General features: G+C 39.0%; 3 protein-coding genes across 3 annotated transcripts; 2 read left to right on the top strand and 1 right to left on the bottom strand.

Moving 5' to 3' along the window:
- The first annotated feature begins 2,091 nt into the window (after window positions 1–2,091).
- Window positions 2,092–3,837, top strand: LOC138056154 (uncharacterized). The gene is made up of 4 exons (XM_068901984.1): window positions 2,092–2,403; window positions 2,822–2,955; window positions 3,227–3,692; window positions 3,830–3,837. Exons 1-4 carry the CDS (start codon window positions 2,277–2,279, stop codon window positions 3,835–3,837), a joined length of 735 nt encoding a protein of 244 aa, XP_068758085.1. The 5' UTR covers window positions 2,092–2,276.
- Window positions 3,838–3,893: 56 nt separating this feature from the next.
- On the top strand, window positions 3,894–7,174 carry LOC138056155 (uncharacterized). The gene is made up of 3 exons (XM_068901985.1): window positions 3,894–4,297; window positions 4,820–5,816; window positions 6,267–7,174. Exons 1-3 carry the CDS (start codon window positions 4,013–4,015, stop codon window positions 7,172–7,174), a joined length of 2,190 nt encoding a protein of 729 aa, XP_068758086.1. The 5' UTR covers window positions 3,894–4,012.
- A 2,734-nt stretch (window positions 7,175–9,908) lies between these two features.
- LOC138056156 (uncharacterized) lies at window positions 9,909–12,173 on the bottom strand. The gene is made up of 3 exons (XM_068901986.1): window positions 12,055–12,173; window positions 10,130–10,900; window positions 9,909–10,047 (listed from the first exon to the last, which is right to left on the bottom strand). Exons 1-3 carry the CDS (start codon window positions 12,171–12,173, stop codon window positions 9,909–9,911), a joined length of 1,029 nt encoding a protein of 342 aa, XP_068758087.1.
- Between the last annotated feature and the right edge of the window lie 7,309 nt (window positions 12,174–19,482).

Raw genomic sequence — 19,482 nt, forward strand, 5'->3', positions numbered from 1 at the left:
ATAAAAAGTAACCCCAAGTGAACAAAATACAATCTTTTCCGGTACCTGCAGAAAGTATACTGCTTTTCCACAAAAGCCTGTACTCAACTTGGACACAAAAAACTAGTGTGTATGTATGCGAGTTTTGGCTAACAAAGAGCACCTTGGTATGTTAAAAATGTTAAATAGTGAATAAAAAAAATAATTTCAGTTTGAAGACTTTGTGTGCTTTTAAGCTTGAAATGACATTAAATTGGAAAGGTTTGCAATCTTCCTTTCAGATCTGCCGCAAACTCACTTTGAGATTACTTCTCTAATTTTGAGAGTTGTGTTTCTTAAAACAAGGTATATTGTTACTTGCGTTTTGAATTAAGAGTGGCTGTCTGTAAGGATCGAGAATCGGCGGTCAGCGACCCATTTGGCGAATCCCTGATATTTTGCCCAAAGTTAGCCTTGGGTAGACTATTTTCAAAAATCATATTCAAAAGTTCCAACGATTTTGTTTATTTGTGAAAATTGAGAAAAATTAAAAGTGCAGTCAAAATGCGGTCAGAGTGCGGTTTTTTGGTTGATCAAAAGGTGCGATGATGAACCTCCGCCGAAGTCTTAAAATGAACTCAGTTGACCTCAAAATAACAAGAATTTCAAAGCAATCAATCTTCTACACTACCAATGTTTTAATCTTTTCAAATATGATAGTACAATGGTTTTTCAGGCCATTTAGAAAACACCTTCGGAGACCGCTTCCGATAGCGGCAAAATGTAGCTAATATTCATCAGGATAAAAATGTTCCTGGTATGTCAGTTTTTAACAATTAAGCATTGCAGAGCTAAAATATAGGTCTTAAAGATTTACCAAGTAAAGTTTCAAGGTCGAACTCGAAACGCTTCCCTTCGAAGGAATCGGAAGTCTGAGCAATATCAACGTGCAAAATGGCGCCGGATTTATAACAAACATCTAACATTATAGTTACAATCACTTGCGTTAAAATATATCAAACTAAATTTACCTTTGACAATTTTAAGTTTAAGCATTGCAGAGCTAAAATATAGGTCTTAAAGATTTACCAAGTTAAGTTTCAAGGTCTATCTAAGAGACAAGTCAGTTAACTTTGTAATATTATCAGCGCTTGTCAACAAACATTAAAAAACATTTTTCTCGTCCCGTCACTCGATCAGAAGGGCACTTTCCATATCTTCTTTCGTTTGAAATTCACAAGTCGTTTTAGATTAGGTTAAACGCAATAAACACATTTGGCCTCTCAGACCTAAACAGTTTCAAAATAAAGATCGGTTGAAAAGAATTACTAACCCCACATATCTCAAGACTGCCTGGAATTTTTACTTCAGTCACTCTTGATCTTCCTAAAGCGCCGTATCCTGTAAATGCAACCTTGTTTCGATGTCTCAAGCGCTCAGGATGCGAGCAATACAGTACTCCAAATATTTTTAATACTATCAACTCACGACTTTTCGTTGAATTGCACAGAAGTGAAAAGGAGTTAAACAAAGTAATCCGAACCCAAACAAACAAACAAAGACTGCACTAATTCGGCGCTATTGTAAAATTGGCACTGACACCATGAAACGACTGAAACCGAAAACGAAATTTACATTTACCTTATCCTTTTCTCCATTTTGTGTCCACCATTGCAAACTTTCTGTAAAAACACATCAGAGGCTTTAAAGTTCATATTCAGATCCATTTGTGGCGCTTCGAAATGCGTGCATGCTTGGCGCACAGGAAATTTACCAGAGAGTCACGCAACCGTGCTCACGAGCACACCCGTCACTATTGTGCAACAACATTTCGCAACAGGTTGAAAATACAGCGTTGGTCATATATCCTTGTTTAACTCGGTCTCATCTTTTCTTGAATGGCTCACTGTAGCTACAAAGCGCTTCTAGGTAAGGTCACCCCTTCCCAGGGCACACCTTGCGGTCAGTCCACAGATTATCCTGGTCAGCTGGAATGTATTGCGCTCAAAGACTGTACAAAAGATGTAACTGGCCATTTAAAGACCTTAAACCTCAGCGCAGATGAGGGTTTAGGATCTGAAATAAAGTTGCTGTTAGCCAGAGCAGGTAAATACCACCCTAAAATATAATATTTTGGTCTTTTTATCAGCTATATTATTATTATACGTTTTACTTTTTATCATCGTGCACTTGAGGGTGGTTATTCTCAACAAATTCTCCTTCTAGGGGTTTTCTCTGTGGAAGAACATCACTATGCCTTGAGCATTTGTCCAAGGCACAGGGCTGATTTCGGCATCCGCTGGAGGACAGGGAAGACCATGTGTACAGTGCCCAAAGAATTAGCAGTACATAAAACTACAACTGCTAAAGGGAGCCACCGAGTGGATAGCTTGAAGTCGGCGTTTATTTTCAAAACCACGAACACATGTATTCCAGTTGGATCACGTAAGTTGCAAACTTTTCTGCGAAGATTGGTTAGATAATGGTAATTTTTCTCGGTTAAGAATCACATATAAGGTGGCACACAAGGCGAGGAGTTTGCTAGCACTCTATTAAAGAAACAGTAAGAAATTTCCACGAGACAGTGACAAGAGAGGAGAGAGCGTGCAAGGAGAGGGAAAGGCGCTTTTAAGATGTATTAATTATCACGTGTCGCTTGTTTGTATTACGCAGGGGTCACTTTTGCCTTGGGGGTGCGGGTAATCCAAGCACACCCTGCAGTCCTCATTCAAAATTATTGGTCTTGCGGGCAGGAAGTTCTCTTCTTTCTATGTATGTTTTAAATGTATTCTTTATACAGTATATTGACATTAATTTCTGTTCGTCTGTTCATTTTGTGTTGCTTTTGTTTCTCCATTTAAAGCAATTTGTAAACAATGCAACGAGTATATCAGCAAACAGGCCATGCCCAACCAAACTCTAGTGTTTGCTTCAGGTGGGGTGGAGCCCGTCCCCGGGGTCTCGCACCTGCAAGAGTTACCCGAGCCCCATTTGTTGGTAAGTAGTAATAAGAATCACTAGTGTAAATGGTTCGCTTAAGTGGCTCCTTTAACGATGGTATGAAATGTTTTCCTTCCAAAAAGAAATTCATCATTCATTCTTTCATTTCCTTTTTAATCCTTTTTTACTTTAGGGGATTTCTTTTCATTTCTTTCTTTCTTTCTTAACGGGTTTGTGTGGGTGTTGGCTTATGAATAAAATAAAACAAAATAAACATTTTATCATGCTTTATAGTAATTACACAATATATTTGTTTGAACTGTTTCAGGTAGAGGGGGAAACAGGCCGTTCAAGTGCAGAAACAACTAGTAGTGAGTTATCGTCTGATGACCTCGCAACTGAACTGAAGAGGCTGGAGATATCGTCAAGAGGGCGGGATGATGAGACGTTCCTCAGTCCGGATACCGGAAGTCTTGTTTCTTCTACGAGTGACGAGGCCCCAACCACTATGCAAGAACCTCGTAAAAAGTTGAACGAATATCTGGTTTCGAAGAACATCCCGCCAATAACTCAGCCCTGGATGGAATGGGATAAAGCTGGAGAGAGCACTAAGAAGAGATACACCAAAAGGACAGTGGAGATCTTTTCTTCAGTCCTACAAGATCTTACACCTAATTATGCAGGTTCTCTTTGGCAAGCGATCGTCTCGTCCCCTGCCATGAACAAAGCTCTTAAACTCGATGAATTATCACAAACGTCCAAGAATTATCTTCAGGCCTTAGCAGAGGCATACGGTAAAGCTCAAGGGTGGGAGACAAGAAGGCAGATCTTGTCTATCATGTCAGGCGTTGCCAGCTTCAATGATATTTCAAGATTTATACCAGGCTTAACTAGATATCGCTATAGCTTGGCCAACCTGCATCGCTTACAGTATGGTAGTGGGGCTCCCACAACGCACCACCCTTCGCCGAGGATAAAGGTTGATCTGAAGCAACTTGACCATTTTTTATCGTATATAACAAGTCCGCATTTGGTGCAGGATCTACCATTTGGGCAGAAAACGTTGAAACTCTCTTCTGGCCACCTGGTTGAGATACCAAACGTCATAAGGACGATGATACCCCAAAGAATAGCACGTCAGTACGCTCAGTACTGCCACGAAACTGGCTTTAAACCATTCAGTGAGCGTACTATGCTTCGTGTATTGGAGGAATGCAAGGCCTCGGTCCGAAAATCTCTCCAAGGACTTGACTACGTGGCCGCAGACGGTGCGCGTGCCTTTGAAGACTTAGAGAATTTAGTCCGCCGACTTGGAGAGCTCGGTCTCGGGAAAGAGTGGGAGTTGCAGTACGTGGAATTGCTAAAGGGTTCAAAATTATACCTTAAAAGTGATTTTAAGGTAAGGCTTAATTAAAAATAATAATACCGTATTTTTTCGAATAAGCGCCCAACCTCGAAAAAGCGCCCACCTCGATTAGGTGCCCAGCCTCGAAAAAGTGCCTACCCCCTTTTCCTCCCACGCAAACTAAAATAAGCGCCCACCACCACCCCACCCCTCCCCCCTCTAACCCCCAAAAAATATTGAAGAAGTACTCAAGAGACTTCCCCGAAGGCGGAGTTTTCTTCAGAGTATTTTACAGAAACCTTTTGTTACATCTTCGCGTTTGATACTACCATTTATTGTTTTGTTACAAAATAAACATACTACTTTTGCTGAAAATGGTGAAAATTTAATAAGCGCCCAGCCTCGAATAAGCGCCCACTCTCAAGGTCCAAAAATTTAATAAGCGCCCAGGGCGGTTGATCGAATTGGAAAGAATTTAATCATTCTTTACAAAGACTTTAAGTATAAAATTTAAAGAATGATTTTAATTGTCACTATTTGTCACAATAAATGCTGTGTGTTTTAAACATCTTACAGGTCCACGTGTGTTCTTCATCTGAGATTGCGAGTCATTGCAGTGTGTTTGCCTTAAGTGACTCCACCAGTCCTGATCTGCAGCAGCAGTGTAGCCACAAACACGAAGAATGCTGTGAGCAATGTGAGATCCTGCACTCAACTCTTCAGAACATTTCCTCTGCAGTAGAAAGAGCATCGTTTGCCACGCAAGATGACAAAGAAGAGGCCCTGTTCTTAGTCAACGCTTCTGTGCTTGCCATCCAGTCATGGAAATGTCATCTGCTGAGGTCGGCTCACCAGGACCAGGCTCGTTTGGACGCTATCGACGCTCTTGATCAGGAGACAGTTTTTATCGTCAACGACTGGGCGATGAAGTTTCTTCCTCATAGATACCGTGAGTCCCAAACGGACTGGTTTGGCAAGCGTGGGTTATCATGGCACATATCGGTGGTGTACAGACGGAAGGAGGAAGAACTACAGTGGCAAGCCTTTATCCACGCAGTTCAGTCCTGCAGCCAGGGGAGTTCAGCTGTGGCATCCATAATGCATCATGTCTTGGAAACACTCAAGCACGAGCACCCTGAGATAAACAAAGCCTACTTCAGACAAGACAACGCAGGCTGTGACCACTCCACTCGCACGATACTAGCTTGCAGAGAGATGGCAGCAAGCACTGGAGTAAAAGTAGTCCGCGTAGATTTTAGCGATCCCCAAGGCGGAAAAGGGGCAGCAGACCGGCTGGCTGCAAGCTGTAAAAGACATATCAGGGCGTTTATTGATGAAGGCAATGATGTTTGCACTGCCGATGAGCTTAAAGACGCATTATTATCGCATGGTGGATTGAAAGGTGTAAGAGTTGTTTCCCTTGATACGATCATCGAAACACCTGACAGTGGGCAAACTATTACTGGCATTACAAAACTGAACAATTTTGAGTTTAGCTCTACAGAGTCTGTTACCTGTTGGCGTGCGTATTGTGTTGGTCGCGGAAAAATCATCAATCCAGGATCTTCATCAAGTAAGTATGGGAATTAAAACTAAAAGTGAGCTACTGAGAATTAATGGATGAGTTGCCGCTAAATTTAAGTTCTGTATTAAAATGCAAAAGTGTAAGACCCTTACTTTATTGGAGAACCTTACCATACAATAATTATCTGCAAGTACATGTATCAGATACCTTTGGAGTCCCACGCAATATTCTTGGTTCTGATAAATGAAGAAATGATTGTCGCAGTTTTAGGAGCAATTTAAAGAATTACCATTTTGTTCAATTTTTTGGGTGGCTTAAACGGGAAAACCCATAACTTCTACGTACGTTAGCGCGGCAGCGCTCTACTAACCGAGCTATGGATACCCATGTATTGGGAACATACGTTTATTTCTGTCATGGTTGCTTTAAAAACGTATAAATGATTTGAAAAAGAAATCAGAAAACAACTCTTTATTGGTATTAATTTATTTACCCAAGGTCCTCGATACCAAGTACTTCAGAAATCATTCTCCGAAGGAGATTTTACTTCCTTCCGATGTAAATCTGAAAAACAGGTTGGACAGACAGCTTCAACATCAGCAACTGTGGCCGAGCCATCTGGTGTCATTTCGGAAGACAGTGACCTATCCACAGGGGTTTATTCCTGTCCTCAAGACGGCTGCGTTCGTGTGTTCCAAAGAGTGTCTGCTTTAGAGAAACATCTGTCTGTAGAAAAATGTTCCCGATCCCCGGAGAAATATTCTCTAATGGATTTAGCGAAAATGGGGTACAAGACCCATTTGGAAGAAGGTGTTGGCATATTGCCCTCTCTTAAGGCTCCAGTTGCTCACCAGGAGGGTCACTTTGTACCAAATGAGGGATGGGCCCTCAGAGCAGCAAAGAAGGCGTATAGATTCAGCGAAAAGCAAAAGTCTTACTTACTGGCGAAATTCTCTATCGGTCAAACAACGGGCCGTAAGCTTGACGCCGAGGTTGTGGCGAGGGAAATGAGACGCGCCCGTGGAGCAGATGGTGTGCGACTTTTCCAGTCCTCAGAATTCCTAACCAGTTTGCAGATTGCGTCCTTCTTCTCAAGGCAAAGCGCTACACTACGGCAAAAGGACCCAGCAGATGAAGCCGATATCCGGGCATCTCAAGAGGAAGCTAACTTTAGTGCAGCGAAGGAGGTCGTTGAAACTATTCAGCTCAACCATCCTCTGGTATACGATCAGTACAACCTATGTGAGATGGCGCTCAGTGGTAACTTGAAAGTCCTCAAGCTACCGATGCTTCAGCGCTTGTGCGAGGATCTCGGCCTTGATGCACCTGTCCCGCCTGTGCGCAAGAAGGCTCCATACTTGGCACTCTTAGAGGAAATAGCCAAAAAGTGCACATGCCGAAAGTAACTCTTTTATTAATAGCTTCTTGGAAGTGTTTTAGCCTCAACCAGTTTTATAAAACGGGGGGAAGGGGTATTCCATCAAAAAACTGCCAAGGTTCTACTGGTACCTCCTTCCCAGGTTCTCCCTCTTAGGTTGGTGCCTTTTAGAGGATGAAATCTGTGGAGTGGTATCGCCTAGGGTTCGACCGCAGCTGTAGCAGTACCTTTTAGGTTTTTTTTTAACTATGAAAATGAAGGGAACTGTTTTGGGGTTGAACTAAAGCCACTTACGTAATGAGAATATTGCGATCAGAGCCGCCTCCACAGGAATGGGACTACCCCCTCCTCCCCAAGTCTGAGAGTCAATGACAAAACCAAACAAAACCAAAAAAACAATATCAAAGAAAGCTCCCCTACCGGGATGAAGTAATGAAATTCATTTTATAACTGCGTTTAGCAAGACCTAAAACAAAGATCTTACTTTGAAAAATACCCTGCGAAAAATTTTTACTTCTAAACGTACTCCTTCCCCACCCCCATCGTGACAACATGTCGAAACGTTTATCCCGCGGGTGGGAAGTTATTGTTGTTGTTGTTGTTTTTTAATATTATTATTCCTACCGGTTCGTGAAAATAATAGTTAGTTTTAGAAAAATACTAATTTGAGCAAAATTAACTCGTTTAAGTTTTAAAACCACGCTGGGTGGAAGGGAGAGGGTAACTGAGATTGCGTTACATTTACTGGACTCGAATATCAACATACGGTTTATGACAGAATGCCGTTTGTTTCGATTTCTTAACACATGTAGCCTTACGTGTTTCAGATACTAAAAACAAAAACTGTTTGAAATTGTGAAAACTAACGTCGATTCAAACTCTCCCTGTAGTGGAAAATGGCTTTCAGCAACGTTGTATGATTAAATACCGCCAAAAGCTATAATGTGGCACTTTGCCGGTTATTATTATTGTCGCGGTAATAACTAATTATTTCCAAAATTTCATCGATCTTTCCAGCAAACTACCTTCGTTTTTTTTAAAGTCATACAATTATTATTTCATTCAAGAAACCTTGGCGAACGATAAATATCTAGGAAAACGTCCTGGATGCATGGATAGTTTGACACAAAGGCGGCTGGTTTAACTGATTTATCAGGTTTGTTTAAATTACCTTGCGATAACCAAAGTGGACTGTCTACATCAAACTGATCTGTTCAAAGCACTGGATGTGTCTCCTATGAGCTCTTGGGTATTTCTATAAGCGGCAAACTTAAAATTGTCAAAGGAAAATTTAGTTTGATATTTTAACGCAAGTGATTGTAACTATAATGTTAGATGTTTGTTATAAATCCAGCGCCATTTTTGCACGTTAACATTGCTCAGAGTTTCGATTCCTTCGAAGGGAAGCGTTCCGAGTTCGACCTTGAAACTTTACTTGGTAAATCTTTAAGACCTATATTTTAGCTCTGCAATGCTTAATTGTTAAAAACTGACATACCAGGAACATTTTTATCCTGATGAATATTAGCTACATTTTGCCGCCATCGAAAGCGGTCTCCGAAGTTGTTTTCTAAATGGCCTGAAAAACCATTGTACTATCATATTTGAAAAGATTAAAACATTGGTAGTGTAGAAGATTGATTGCTTTGAAATTCTTGTTATTTTGAGGTCAACTGATTTTATTTTAAGACTTCGGCGGAGGTTCATCATCGCACCTTTTGATCAACCAAAAAACCGCACTTTGACCGCATTTTGACCGCACTTTTAATTTTTGCCAAATTTCCCAAGTAAACAAAATCGTTGGAACTTTTGAATATGATTTTTGAAAATAGTCTACCCAAGGCTAACTTTGGGCAAAATATCAGGGATTCGCCAAATGGGTCGCTGACCGCCGATTCTCGATCCTTACAGACAGCCACTCTTAAGGGTTTTTTCTTAAACTTAGATCCCTTGCCCTCATTTTAAGTTTTTGAGAATCTCAAATCCAATAAAAAATCTTAATTTAAGGATATAGTGTGAACCAAAATGCTAACTAGCTGTAAGAACACATGACAATGTAAAAGATTACAAAGAAAGTTTAAATTACCATGATAAAGTTGATGATTAAGTGTAGGTTTTAAATATGAATGGCTTCTTTTATCTTAAGCTGGAAGGTGGTAGAAGCGTGATCTAGGATTCTAAAACAATCATTAGAGCACAAACTGCAGCAATGCTCAGAATTCTGTAGATGTTTGAAGACGTGCGAGGTCCTATCACTGAAAGTGTGCTCATGTGCGCGCATGGAAAAATGCCGGGTAGTTTCGCCGACATAGCAGGCAGAACAGCCCGCACACAAAAACTTGTATACCACACCCGCACGGAGCCCACTAGGGACAGGATCCTTCACACTGAACATGTTGCCGATTTTAAATGATGAGAAAACTAACTTAATATCAATATTATTACAATAACGTTTAGCAAAAAGGCGAACCTTTTTCTGCGTGATAAAAGAAAAAGGATCAATATAAGGTAATTTAAAGTAAAAGGTACGTATAGTGTCAGAGACGGAAGCCAGGGGATTACAGCCATGGCCAGTATGTGTGAGGTAGCGATTAATAATATTTTCAACTAAATGGACTGGAAAAAGATTCTTCTAAAGGATTTTGATAAGCTTCGTGATGTCCTCGTGAAAACCCAACCAAGTGTTGTTGATGTTGTAGGCTCTGTCAACAAGCATGCGAATGAGACCCAGTTTGTAAGAACGCGATGTAAAACTAAAGTAATTAGTCAAAAGGCCCAGTAAAGGTTTTCTTATGGTAAACACTAGTGACAGGAAAATGAGTGCCAATGTTGATCAAAACATCTAAGAAAGGTATCTTATGATCTGTTTCCTTTTCCATGGTGAATCTGATGTTAGGGTGCCTGGAGTTAATGTAGTTGAAAAAATGTATCATCAACATAACGTCGGTAAAACAATATCTCAGAGTCCTGGAAATTTTCTAACCATAATTTTTCATGATTACCCATAAATAAATAAGAAAGAACAGGAGCGAGGGGGGAGCCCATTGCTACACCATCTATCTGGTCGTAGAAAGAACCCTTAAATAAAAAGTGGGTCTGAGCGGTAGCTGCGGAAAAAAGGCTCTTAAGTTTGGTGTTGCTTAACTTAATATCAGGATCGCCATCAGAAATGTACTTGACTGCCAGGTCAATACATTCTTCAAGAGGTATGTTTGTAAAAAGACTCACTATGTGAAAAGAAACCATGAATTTACCATGCATAGATAAACCTTGAATATCCTGGACAAAGGTAAAAGTGTCAGAGGCACAATGTTCTGTTGGAATATGCGGTGTTAGCAAATTACACAGGTATTTGGTCAGGTTGTAGTTGTAAGTTCCAATAGATGACACAGTGGGGCGGAATTGCGGGATGGAGTTGTGTCCACGTTCCTTGTGCATCTTTGGTAAGCCATAAATTCTTGCTGGCTGTGAACCTCTGGGATAAATGCTGTTATACACATCACTGTCAAGGTGACCGTTTTTCTTTAATTTTCGGAGAAGTCGTTGTAACCTGCCTTCTCTCAAGAGGGTAGGATCTTCCTTGATGGGTCGAAATTTGGAAGTGTCACTGATGATTTTCAGGAGGCCTTGGTCGTAATCAGCACAATCTAAAACAACAACCCCATTACCTTTATCCGGCTTTAGGATGACAATATTTTTATTACTCCTCAGTTCCTTCAATACTCGGTGCTTCTTGAGATCGGCAGTAGTTGGTCTGTATGAGAAAACATAAGAATGTGCCAGATGAGAAAGGTCTTAAACACGTTTTCCTGCTTGTTTGCTGTCCTTTAGATTCTTAGCCATAGTGTGATTGATAAGTTCAAAGCAGGTGAAGACATCGGAAACGTTTATTCTTGGTGGACGGATGGAGTGCGTTAGTCCAAATTTGAGAATGTCCAGTTGTTCCAACATGAGGTTGTGAGAAGTAATGTTAGTGATGGTCTCGTCAGATGTAAAGGGAAGAACAGTGTTTCTAGTGAGATTTTCTAATTTCTTTTGGTGTGTCTTGATGATCTGAGAAGCTACATTAGCCACATTGTGACGCAGTGTGTCATTAAGGATGTAGAAGTCAACGCCGGTTAGAATCTCTTTGACGCGCGCTGTTTAACAGTCCCTGGCATGGATTAGTTTCCTATGTTCTTTTGTACGTTTGGTGATGGCGCTTCACAGGAGTTGCTTGCGGATGGCTTTGATGTCATGTTGACTTGTGTTGGGTAGATTGAAGCAAAGAAATTTGGGGAAGATGTTGAAGGATTGACAGTTACAAAGGAAATATAAATCCAACTCAGCTTTGCGGGATTTGATCAAGAGCTTCTCTAGTTTTCGTAGATCAGCAATGTCGATTTGTTCATACTTCTGTGCTACATCGTGGATGATACTGCCAAAAGGTCTGGATAGTAGCAGGGATAACGATATTTTAAGAAACAACACAACACTTTTTAAATTTAAAAACATATTTCGACAGAAACTTCTGCCTTTTTTTCCAAAGCTATCGCTCAGACCCACTTTTTATTTAAGGGTTTCTTCTACGACCAGATAGATGGTGTAGCAATGGGCTCCCCCCTCGCTCCTGTTCTTTCCAATTTACTTATGGGTCATCATGAAAAATTACGGTTAGAAAATTTCCAGGACCCTAGATATTGTTTTACCGACGTTATGCTGATGATACATTTTGTTAATGTCATTCGGAGAATGAAGCGCTATTATTTTTCAACTACATTAACTCCAGGCACCGTAACATCAGATTCACTATGGAAAAGGGAACAGATCATAAGATACCTTTCTTAGATGTTTTGATCAACAATGGCACTCATTTTCCTGTCACTAGTGTTTACCGTAAGAAAACCTTTACATCGCATTCTTACAAACTGGGTCTCATTCGCATGCTTGTTGACAGAGCCTACAACATCAACAACACTTGGTTGGGTTTTCACGAGGACATCACGAAGCTTACCAAAATCCTTCAGAAGAATCTTTTTCCAGTCCATCTAGTTGAAAATATTATTAATCGCTACCTCACACATACTGACCATGGCTGTAATCCCCCGGCTTCCGTCTCTGACACTATACGTACCTTTTACTTTAAATTACCTTATATTGGTCCTTTTTCCTTTATCACGCAGAAAAAGGTTCGCCTTTTTGCTAAACGTTATTGTAATAATATTGATATTAAGTTAGTTTTCTCATCATTTAAAATCGGCAACATGTTCAGTGTGAAGGATCCTGTCCCTAGTGGGCTCCGTGCGGGTGTGGTATACAAGTTTTTGTGTGCGGGCTGTAGTGCCTGCTATGTCGGCGAAACTACCTGGCATTTTTCCATGTGCGTACGTGAGCACACTTTCAGTGATAGGACCTCGCACGTCTTCAAACATCTACAGAATTCTGAGCATTGCCACACTTTGTGCTCTAATGATTGTTTTAGCATCCTAGATCACGCTTCTACCACCTTCCAGCTTAAGATAAATGAAGCCATTCATATTCAATGGGAGAAACCTACACTTAATCATCAACTTTATCATGTTAATTTAATTTAATGTGTCCTTACAGCTAATTAGCATTTTGGTTCACATTATATTTTTAACTCTGTACTTTGTAATTTAAACTGAAAATGGCAGAAGTTTCTGTCGAAACATGTTTTTAAATTTAAGAAGATTTTGAAGTATGTTAGCGCAAAGAACAAAAAAATATTTTAATTGTACTCAATATATCTAATACACTGTAAGTCTTAATATAATTATTATTGCTATGAAAAGTTTATTGCAAAACATTCAAAAGACCAGCCCTTATTATGGAAGACTTTATTGTGCACAACACAATCTTTTATTATTTCTTGAATTAACCAGCTATACAATTTTTTCCTGCTCCTATAAAAAAGGGACCTGTACTGTGAATGTTGCTGTACAACATTTCTTCATCAACCTTTGTTTGTAAAAGGTGACCCAAGGAACATTGCATACATAGGTAAGGTAGTTTATGATTAGCATGATACATAATATTATTTGATTAAAATAGTGCTACTTTTTATCTGGCCTTCTTTCCCTGCAACAAAATAAAGAGTCACATGTTTATTCAACATCTGTCTTGGTCAGTATATAAGACTGATGCAATACTCCCAGTAGCATTTTCTTTAACACTGTTTTCATCATGTGTGTTTACCCCTTTTGCTTCTTTATGTTTTACTTCAACTAAAACAATTCAATTGTAATTTATTCATCGTACAGTTTTGCTTCTCAGGTCACTGGGATGGCTTTCAGCCATTTGGAAGGAAATCACGTAGTACTGTTAAGGTCAATTATACTGGATCTATTCAAATCTTACAGTTAGTCCGTATCAATGGTTAATGATACTCCATAATTGAAACATACTGCATGTGCTGCATACAATAATTTAACTTTGTAACAAAGTGAATTCATATTTTCTGAGCACCCAAGACCCTGCATACAAATATGAGCAAGCATTTGCGACAACTATCCTTCTGACAATGCAACTTGTATACTTACTTTCTTATGACAGGTGCAATAGATGTGTCAGTGGCACCTATGGCAAAGGAACAACGCTTACAGACAGGTGAAGTCTACACAGTTGGATTTGTGCCATCTTATGACCTGCCTGATGCACGGCCAAACTCCATTGACCCATTTCTTGAACCACTTGTCAGGGATATTGAGAAAGGATTTATTGAAGGTAAACTAATTAATTTAGGTGTGGACATAAGCTATTTGTCACTGTATGAATGAGTCAACAAAATACAATTTTAATTACAGTTACTATGACAAGGATCAACTATGTCAATTCATAAACAAAACATACCAAATCGATATGTTTTATCCTTATTCTTTAAATTTCTTCAAAACTACAGCAAATAATTGTGAGAGGGACTATCTTTTAAGAGTTTGGAGCACTATCCCTTCAAAATGATGCATTTGATTTACAGACTCGTCTGCCTGGCTGGCAAGTGGAAAGCGCCCTCAGTCTCCTGCAATGCTATGCTGGCACAACAAAGTGTTCAACCGTTTGAGACACATGTAGGGGTCGATTACATCATGTATTTATAACTTTTAGACCCCATCCAAACACTTCCAACTAAAAATGTCATTCCATTATATGTTTTCAGGATACCAAGTCAATTATTCAGGATCACTTCCAAATTTACCCCCTGCCAATATCACAATTCGGCACATTTACTGCTTTGGACAGGAGACCATCCTGCACAGTGTGAGGTGTGTAAGACAAAGGGTGCTGGAGACAGAAAAGGATGCCGAAGATGTCATATATGTGGTAGGTGATGGAAGTCGAGGACAGTGCAAATTCTGATGCGCATTTCTTTTCAGTCTATTTGACAGTATATGAACTAGGTGATACATTGTGACTCAATTCCAAGGGGTAATGAAAGCACAGGTTCGCTAACTTGAATTATACATTATTTCTTGGTTACTCCATATAGGTACAAAATGTACATGGCTGAGTGAACACAAGCACAACTACTACCCGAACTTCAGGAAGCAATACAGATACCCTTATCAAAAGAGGTTTCTTAAGGAAGAATTGCCAGTGATGAAGGCATTAGAAGAGGAAGAAAGACCTACCTATTTCCAAAGAATAAGCAAGGAAAATGGTCTGCTGGGGTTATCAGTACTTCATAGGCTTTATCCCCTTTATGGATTTGATGTTCTCAGGGACTCAGTGTTTGATGCTATGCACCTATACCTCTCAAAGTGGTCAAGAATAACATTGAGCGATGGATTTCGAAAAGACCTTGACACCAACTTGGCAAAAATGCCATGGACCACAGGTACATGTAAATGACATTGTAAAGGAAGACAATTTTGTTAAGCTCATGTGAGTGAAAAATATTTTGACTAACATTTATGCTTAAGGTTTCTGAAAAATTATGAATTTGTACTACTTCATTTGCTCCAGCAATCAGACTTAACAGTATGATTCGCATAACACAATAATATTATTTTATAGATTATCGTGCATCTCGCCTTCCTTTGGATACTGATTCAATGGGTCATGGTATGCTCATTTTATTATTTCTATTGTCATAATGTTAGTCTGGAGAGGTTAAATTACAATACATGAAAAAAATAGTTAGCTTCAGAGATCTCAATAATGTATACTGTAATTGTAATGTTCTAAGAGTCAGCATCTGTATTGCCATGTATCTACAGCTGTACACTGTTTGCAAAATTTTCATTCACAGTGTGGACTTTTATAAAGGGATATACCGGAATTCCTAGAATTGAAATTTTGCACAACCATAAGCCAGCTGCAAAAAGCATGTTAGCCATGACACTCAATCATAAGTAACTTAAGTGTCCTTGCACTGTGAATAAGTCATCCTCTTCATGACATTAACACTATATACCCTAACAGCAACCTGTTCTTGGTTTTCTCTTGAAGCGGAGGAATACCAGAAACTGGCTTTTCCAGCATCAGAGTTTGTCTTGAACAGATTGCTCCCTGAGGAAGAATTGAAATTGTCGGCACCTGTTCCAAGAAAGGTTGAGTTTGTCTTCAATTCAGGTAGAAATGGCTGGGGTGAAGAAATGCTTGACAACTTTAGATGCCTTGCTTGGAGGTATTGCATTTTGTGGGAAGAGCAATATGGAGTTAATGCATGTGTAATCAACCTACACAACTTGACACACTTGCCTGAAGACATTGAGAGATTTTCAGCCCCAGATAATTTCCGGTGTTTTGAATTTGAAAGGGCTGTGAAGAGGTATGTGCAGCAAAGTAGCAATAAGAAGCACATTGAAAAATCCTTTGCCCGCAGAGAAAGTTAAAGAGGATTCCTGAATTTTCAGCAAGACCTTAAGCTGATCTCATCTGAAAGGTGCAGATTTACTTGGGCTAAAGACAAGGAGAAGGTAATTGTAATAGACCAATAATAATAGACCAAGTGGAAAAATGGCCACTATATACATTTACTATTCTTTAGTTTACTTGAAAATTACCCTGACTATATTATACCCTTGCTTGAAGTAACATCCTCTTTTGAATTATGTTCTTGACAACAAGGTTAATATGGCCAATCTGAATATAAACAAAGGATATTAATAAAAGGTCTGGCCATTAATTTTGCATTGGGTCAATTACATAGCAGATTATTTCTGCCTGTTTGTTCAAGTTATATTGAAGCACTCACTAAATGATGGCACACTGACAGTCACCCAGGTATAAATGCTTATGCACAGACAGTTGACGAGTACGATTACATTATTTTTCATCACATGTACTGGGCAAGAGACGTTAACAGTTCTTTGCTGTGAAACATTACAAAGTTTGGTTGTTTCTTAATGCATTTTGTTTTATCTTTGTTGTGAATGGGGTTTTTGTGGATCAGTTCTATCTTTGTTGGTATGATTTGCATGTATACAAGGTTAAAATGATTTCAGACTTAGGGTGATTTGTCTTTTCCTTTGTTTAAGGATTTTGTATTTACATCTGGAACAAAGAAAAACACAAATCAACCTTAGTTTGAAATCATTTTGACCTGGGATCTCATTTTAACCCTCAATAAATACAAAGGAATTAAAAGAATTTAAACCAAGTATAAAATAAAACCACATGTTACACCTGATATCCATAATTTCAATTTGTTTGAAGCAATTAATCCCGACTTGGAATAACTGTCTTAATACTTGCCAAAATCGAATTACTTGTTATTATTTTTGTAAGTAGACTATCTCTAGAATGCTTAACTTGCCATGCATAATAAAAACAAGTGACACAGCAGTTGCACAGAATGCAGTGCAGACGAGTAGCTTTGCGGTACATAGATGTAATTCCCTCTTTTTCATTGTGTTCGTTGATTTAGGTAACTGCATCATCTTTGGAAGGGGCCAAGTACCTCTTAAAAATTTGTTCTGGTGGCCCACTAGCTGACAAAGTGAACCAAGGAGTCTTAATTGGTGCTGGCAATTTCCACATGATGTCTCGTTTAGAGAGGCAAATGATTCTAGAATATTTACAGCATGTCACGGCAGATGATGTGGATGAAGCTGTTGAGTCATTCCGCAGTGCATTTCTACCCATGCATTGTAAACCAGTGGGTGGGAAGCTTTACAGGAAAGGCGATTTTGTTGCTGCAGTCCAACAAGGGGCTGAAATTTTTTTCAAGATAAAGAAGTTTTTCGTGGTTAAAGTTAACAATGAGTATCAATCACTTGTTCTTGGTGACACGTTTCAATTGTTATTTAATCCTAGTGGTGCTGTTTCAAGGCATCCTATCAGTGATACTGTTTATATTCAACCTGTACACTCTTGTGTTTGTGTAGGTGTAAAGGTTCTTAGACGAGAGATCATGTTGTTTCCGGAGACAGGAAACAAGTATGCAGTGGTTGATCCCTTTAGGAGATCTGTGAACCTCCCCAAGGTGATTGTACCTGTTTATCCTCAAGTTGGTGATTTTGTGTCTGTGATTGGTGATGATGCTGGTGACCCATGGAGGGCACTAATAACAGAAATGAACTACCATAGATCAACCGTGAAAGGTTATTTCTATGTAAATCATCCCAATTTTGATGCTTGTAACCACCTCTGGGTAAGAGAGAGGCCACAAAGAAAGGAGACTATTCATTTCAACAGTCTTTTGTCCATTGTGAATGGTGAATGGGTGGGTAATGCAAGGAGAGACACTTGAGAACTTTTACCACAATATTGAGACTTCAGTTTTGTAAAGCAGGATATACAGTGTAGCTATAACCAAACCTTTATATATGTTACAGGTCAAATTTGATTTCAGGTTAAATTTCATTTTCCTTTGTTTTAGGATTATGGTACACGTAATAAGTGTGGAACAAAAGAAAATGAAATTTAACCTGAAATCAAATTTGACGTGTAAGATATGTGCATATGAAAACAGTCTTATTGAAGTTTGGAGTTGTTGAAGAAAGTTTGGATTTTAGTGTAATTATAACGACTGGCAGCACAGGAAAACAATTAATGTGCATATCTATGAATCCATAGTTAATAATCAAGACTTGGATCTAAGTTCCACTTTTTCCTTAGACCTTATTCGAGTTTGGATTTAGTTAAAATTCAGCACAGGAATATTAATGAGATATGCAGATTGGTGTTTTTTCAAAGCGGGATATCTCAAAACCCATATTTAATAACCAAACCTGGATAACAAAGAAACCGGATTACTAAGTTCCACTTTTGGTTTCGACCTAATCCGAGTTTGGATTTAGCAGAAATCCAGCACAGGAAAATGAGATATCCAGATTGGATTGGGCTGGATTCTTCAAAAGCCAAGGTGAAGATATTTCTTTTAATATTCAGGATGAGGAAAAAAACCGTGATTTTTATTACCTGACAGAAAAACCATATTAAAACCAAACGTGGTTATTATGCGAAGTTGGATTTTACAAAATCCATATCAAAACCAAGAAAAACTACATTGGATTTTTGTTTTTTTTTCCTTTGATATAGGGGATGCCTTTGCTTTGATGGTTAAGTATTGTCCAAACTATTCTTTACAGTTGACAGTAAACATTTCAGGACATTTAACAGTTGACTGACAGGTAATTTTGGATGACTGGATTGGTGTTTATCCATTTTTGATGGTCAATGGTAAATTTTATGGTCACAATTAACTCTGTAAAGACCCTCCAAATTCTCCTCTAATAACAACAAGAGGATTTTCTGTAATATAAACAGTTCAAAACCAAACTTAGCCGAGAAAATCAAGACTAAATTATTCTATCTCTTACATGTAGTTAACTGTGAAAATGTTTCAAACCCCTCACTGGCTATCCTCCCTTGAAACATTAACGGGGGTTCTGAGTGGCTTGGCGGGACAAGCCACTATCACCAATAAATTTATTGGGGATGAAATTTTAAACCTTGACTGTAACATCCTCTCTTGAAACATTGTTTAAGTTACCGGTAGTTGTCCCTGACACTAGACCTTTTTCAATTAGGGTACTTGAAATTGCTCGGACATGCATGTTCTTGTCTTTATTTCGAAGCAGTTTCAAATTGAAATGTCTGGCGAGTGGCTTCAGGTCCTTGTCTAGTTTTGCGTCATGCATTGTAGCTTTTCCCAACCAGGTTCCAGGTTTCCCAAGTCAGTTCTGAAATATTTGAGGAAAAAAGTATTTTTAGATTTATAAAACAAAGATAGCAGTATCATTCCCAAGATTTAGCTTTCTCTTTCAGCCTAACCCCAAGTTAATGTATGACTGTAATTTTGTGATAGACAAGGAATGCATCCTGTTCAGGGGTGGCACAATTAAAAATGAGAAGTGCCCATAATTAATGGTGCCCATAAATTGTCCTAGTGTT

This window comes from Montipora capricornis, chromosome 7 (assembly GCF_036669925.1).
Source record: "Montipora capricornis isolate CH-2021 chromosome 7, ASM3666992v2, whole genome shotgun sequence".
Lineage (NCBI taxonomy): Eukaryota > Metazoa > Cnidaria > Anthozoa > Scleractinia > Acroporidae > Montipora > Montipora capricornis.

Excerpts from the sequence above, each read along its gene's own strand:
- LOC138056154 (XM_068901984.1), top strand. The coding sequence starts at position 2,277 with ATGTGTACAGTGCCCAAAGAATTAGCAGTACATAAAACTACAACTGCT. Across the intron at positions 2,404-2,821 it reads ATGTATTCCAGTTGGATCAC|CAATTTGTAAACAATGCAAC; the intron begins GTAAGTTGCAAA and ends CTCCATTTAAAG. Across the intron at positions 2,956-3,226 it reads TACCCGAGCCCCATTTGTTG|GTAGAGGGGGAAACAGGCCG; the intron begins GTAAGTAGTAAT and ends GAACTGTTTCAG.
- LOC138056155 (XM_068901985.1), top strand. The coding sequence starts at position 4,013 with ATGATACCCCAAAGAATAGCACGTCAGTACGCTCAGTACTGCCACGAA. Across the intron at positions 4,298-4,819 it reads ACCTTAAAAGTGATTTTAAG|GTCCACGTGTGTTCTTCATC; the intron begins GTAAGGCTTAAT and ends AACATCTTACAG. Across the intron at positions 5,817-6,266 it reads CAATCCAGGATCTTCATCAA|GTCCTCGATACCAAGTACTT; the intron begins GTAAGTATGGGA and ends TATTTACCCAAG.
- LOC138056156 (XM_068901986.1), bottom strand. The coding sequence starts at position 12,173 with ATGGACTGGAAAAAGATTCTTCTGAAGGATTTTGGTAAGCTTCGTGAT. Across the intron at positions 10,901-12,054 it reads AAGCATGCGAATGAGACCCA|ACCAACTACTGCCGATCTCA; the intron begins GTTTGTAAGAAT and ends TTTCTCATACAG. Across the intron at positions 10,048-10,129 it reads GGTAATCATGAAAAATTATG|GCACCCTAACATCAGATTCA; the intron begins GTTAGAAAATTT and ends CATTAACTCCAG.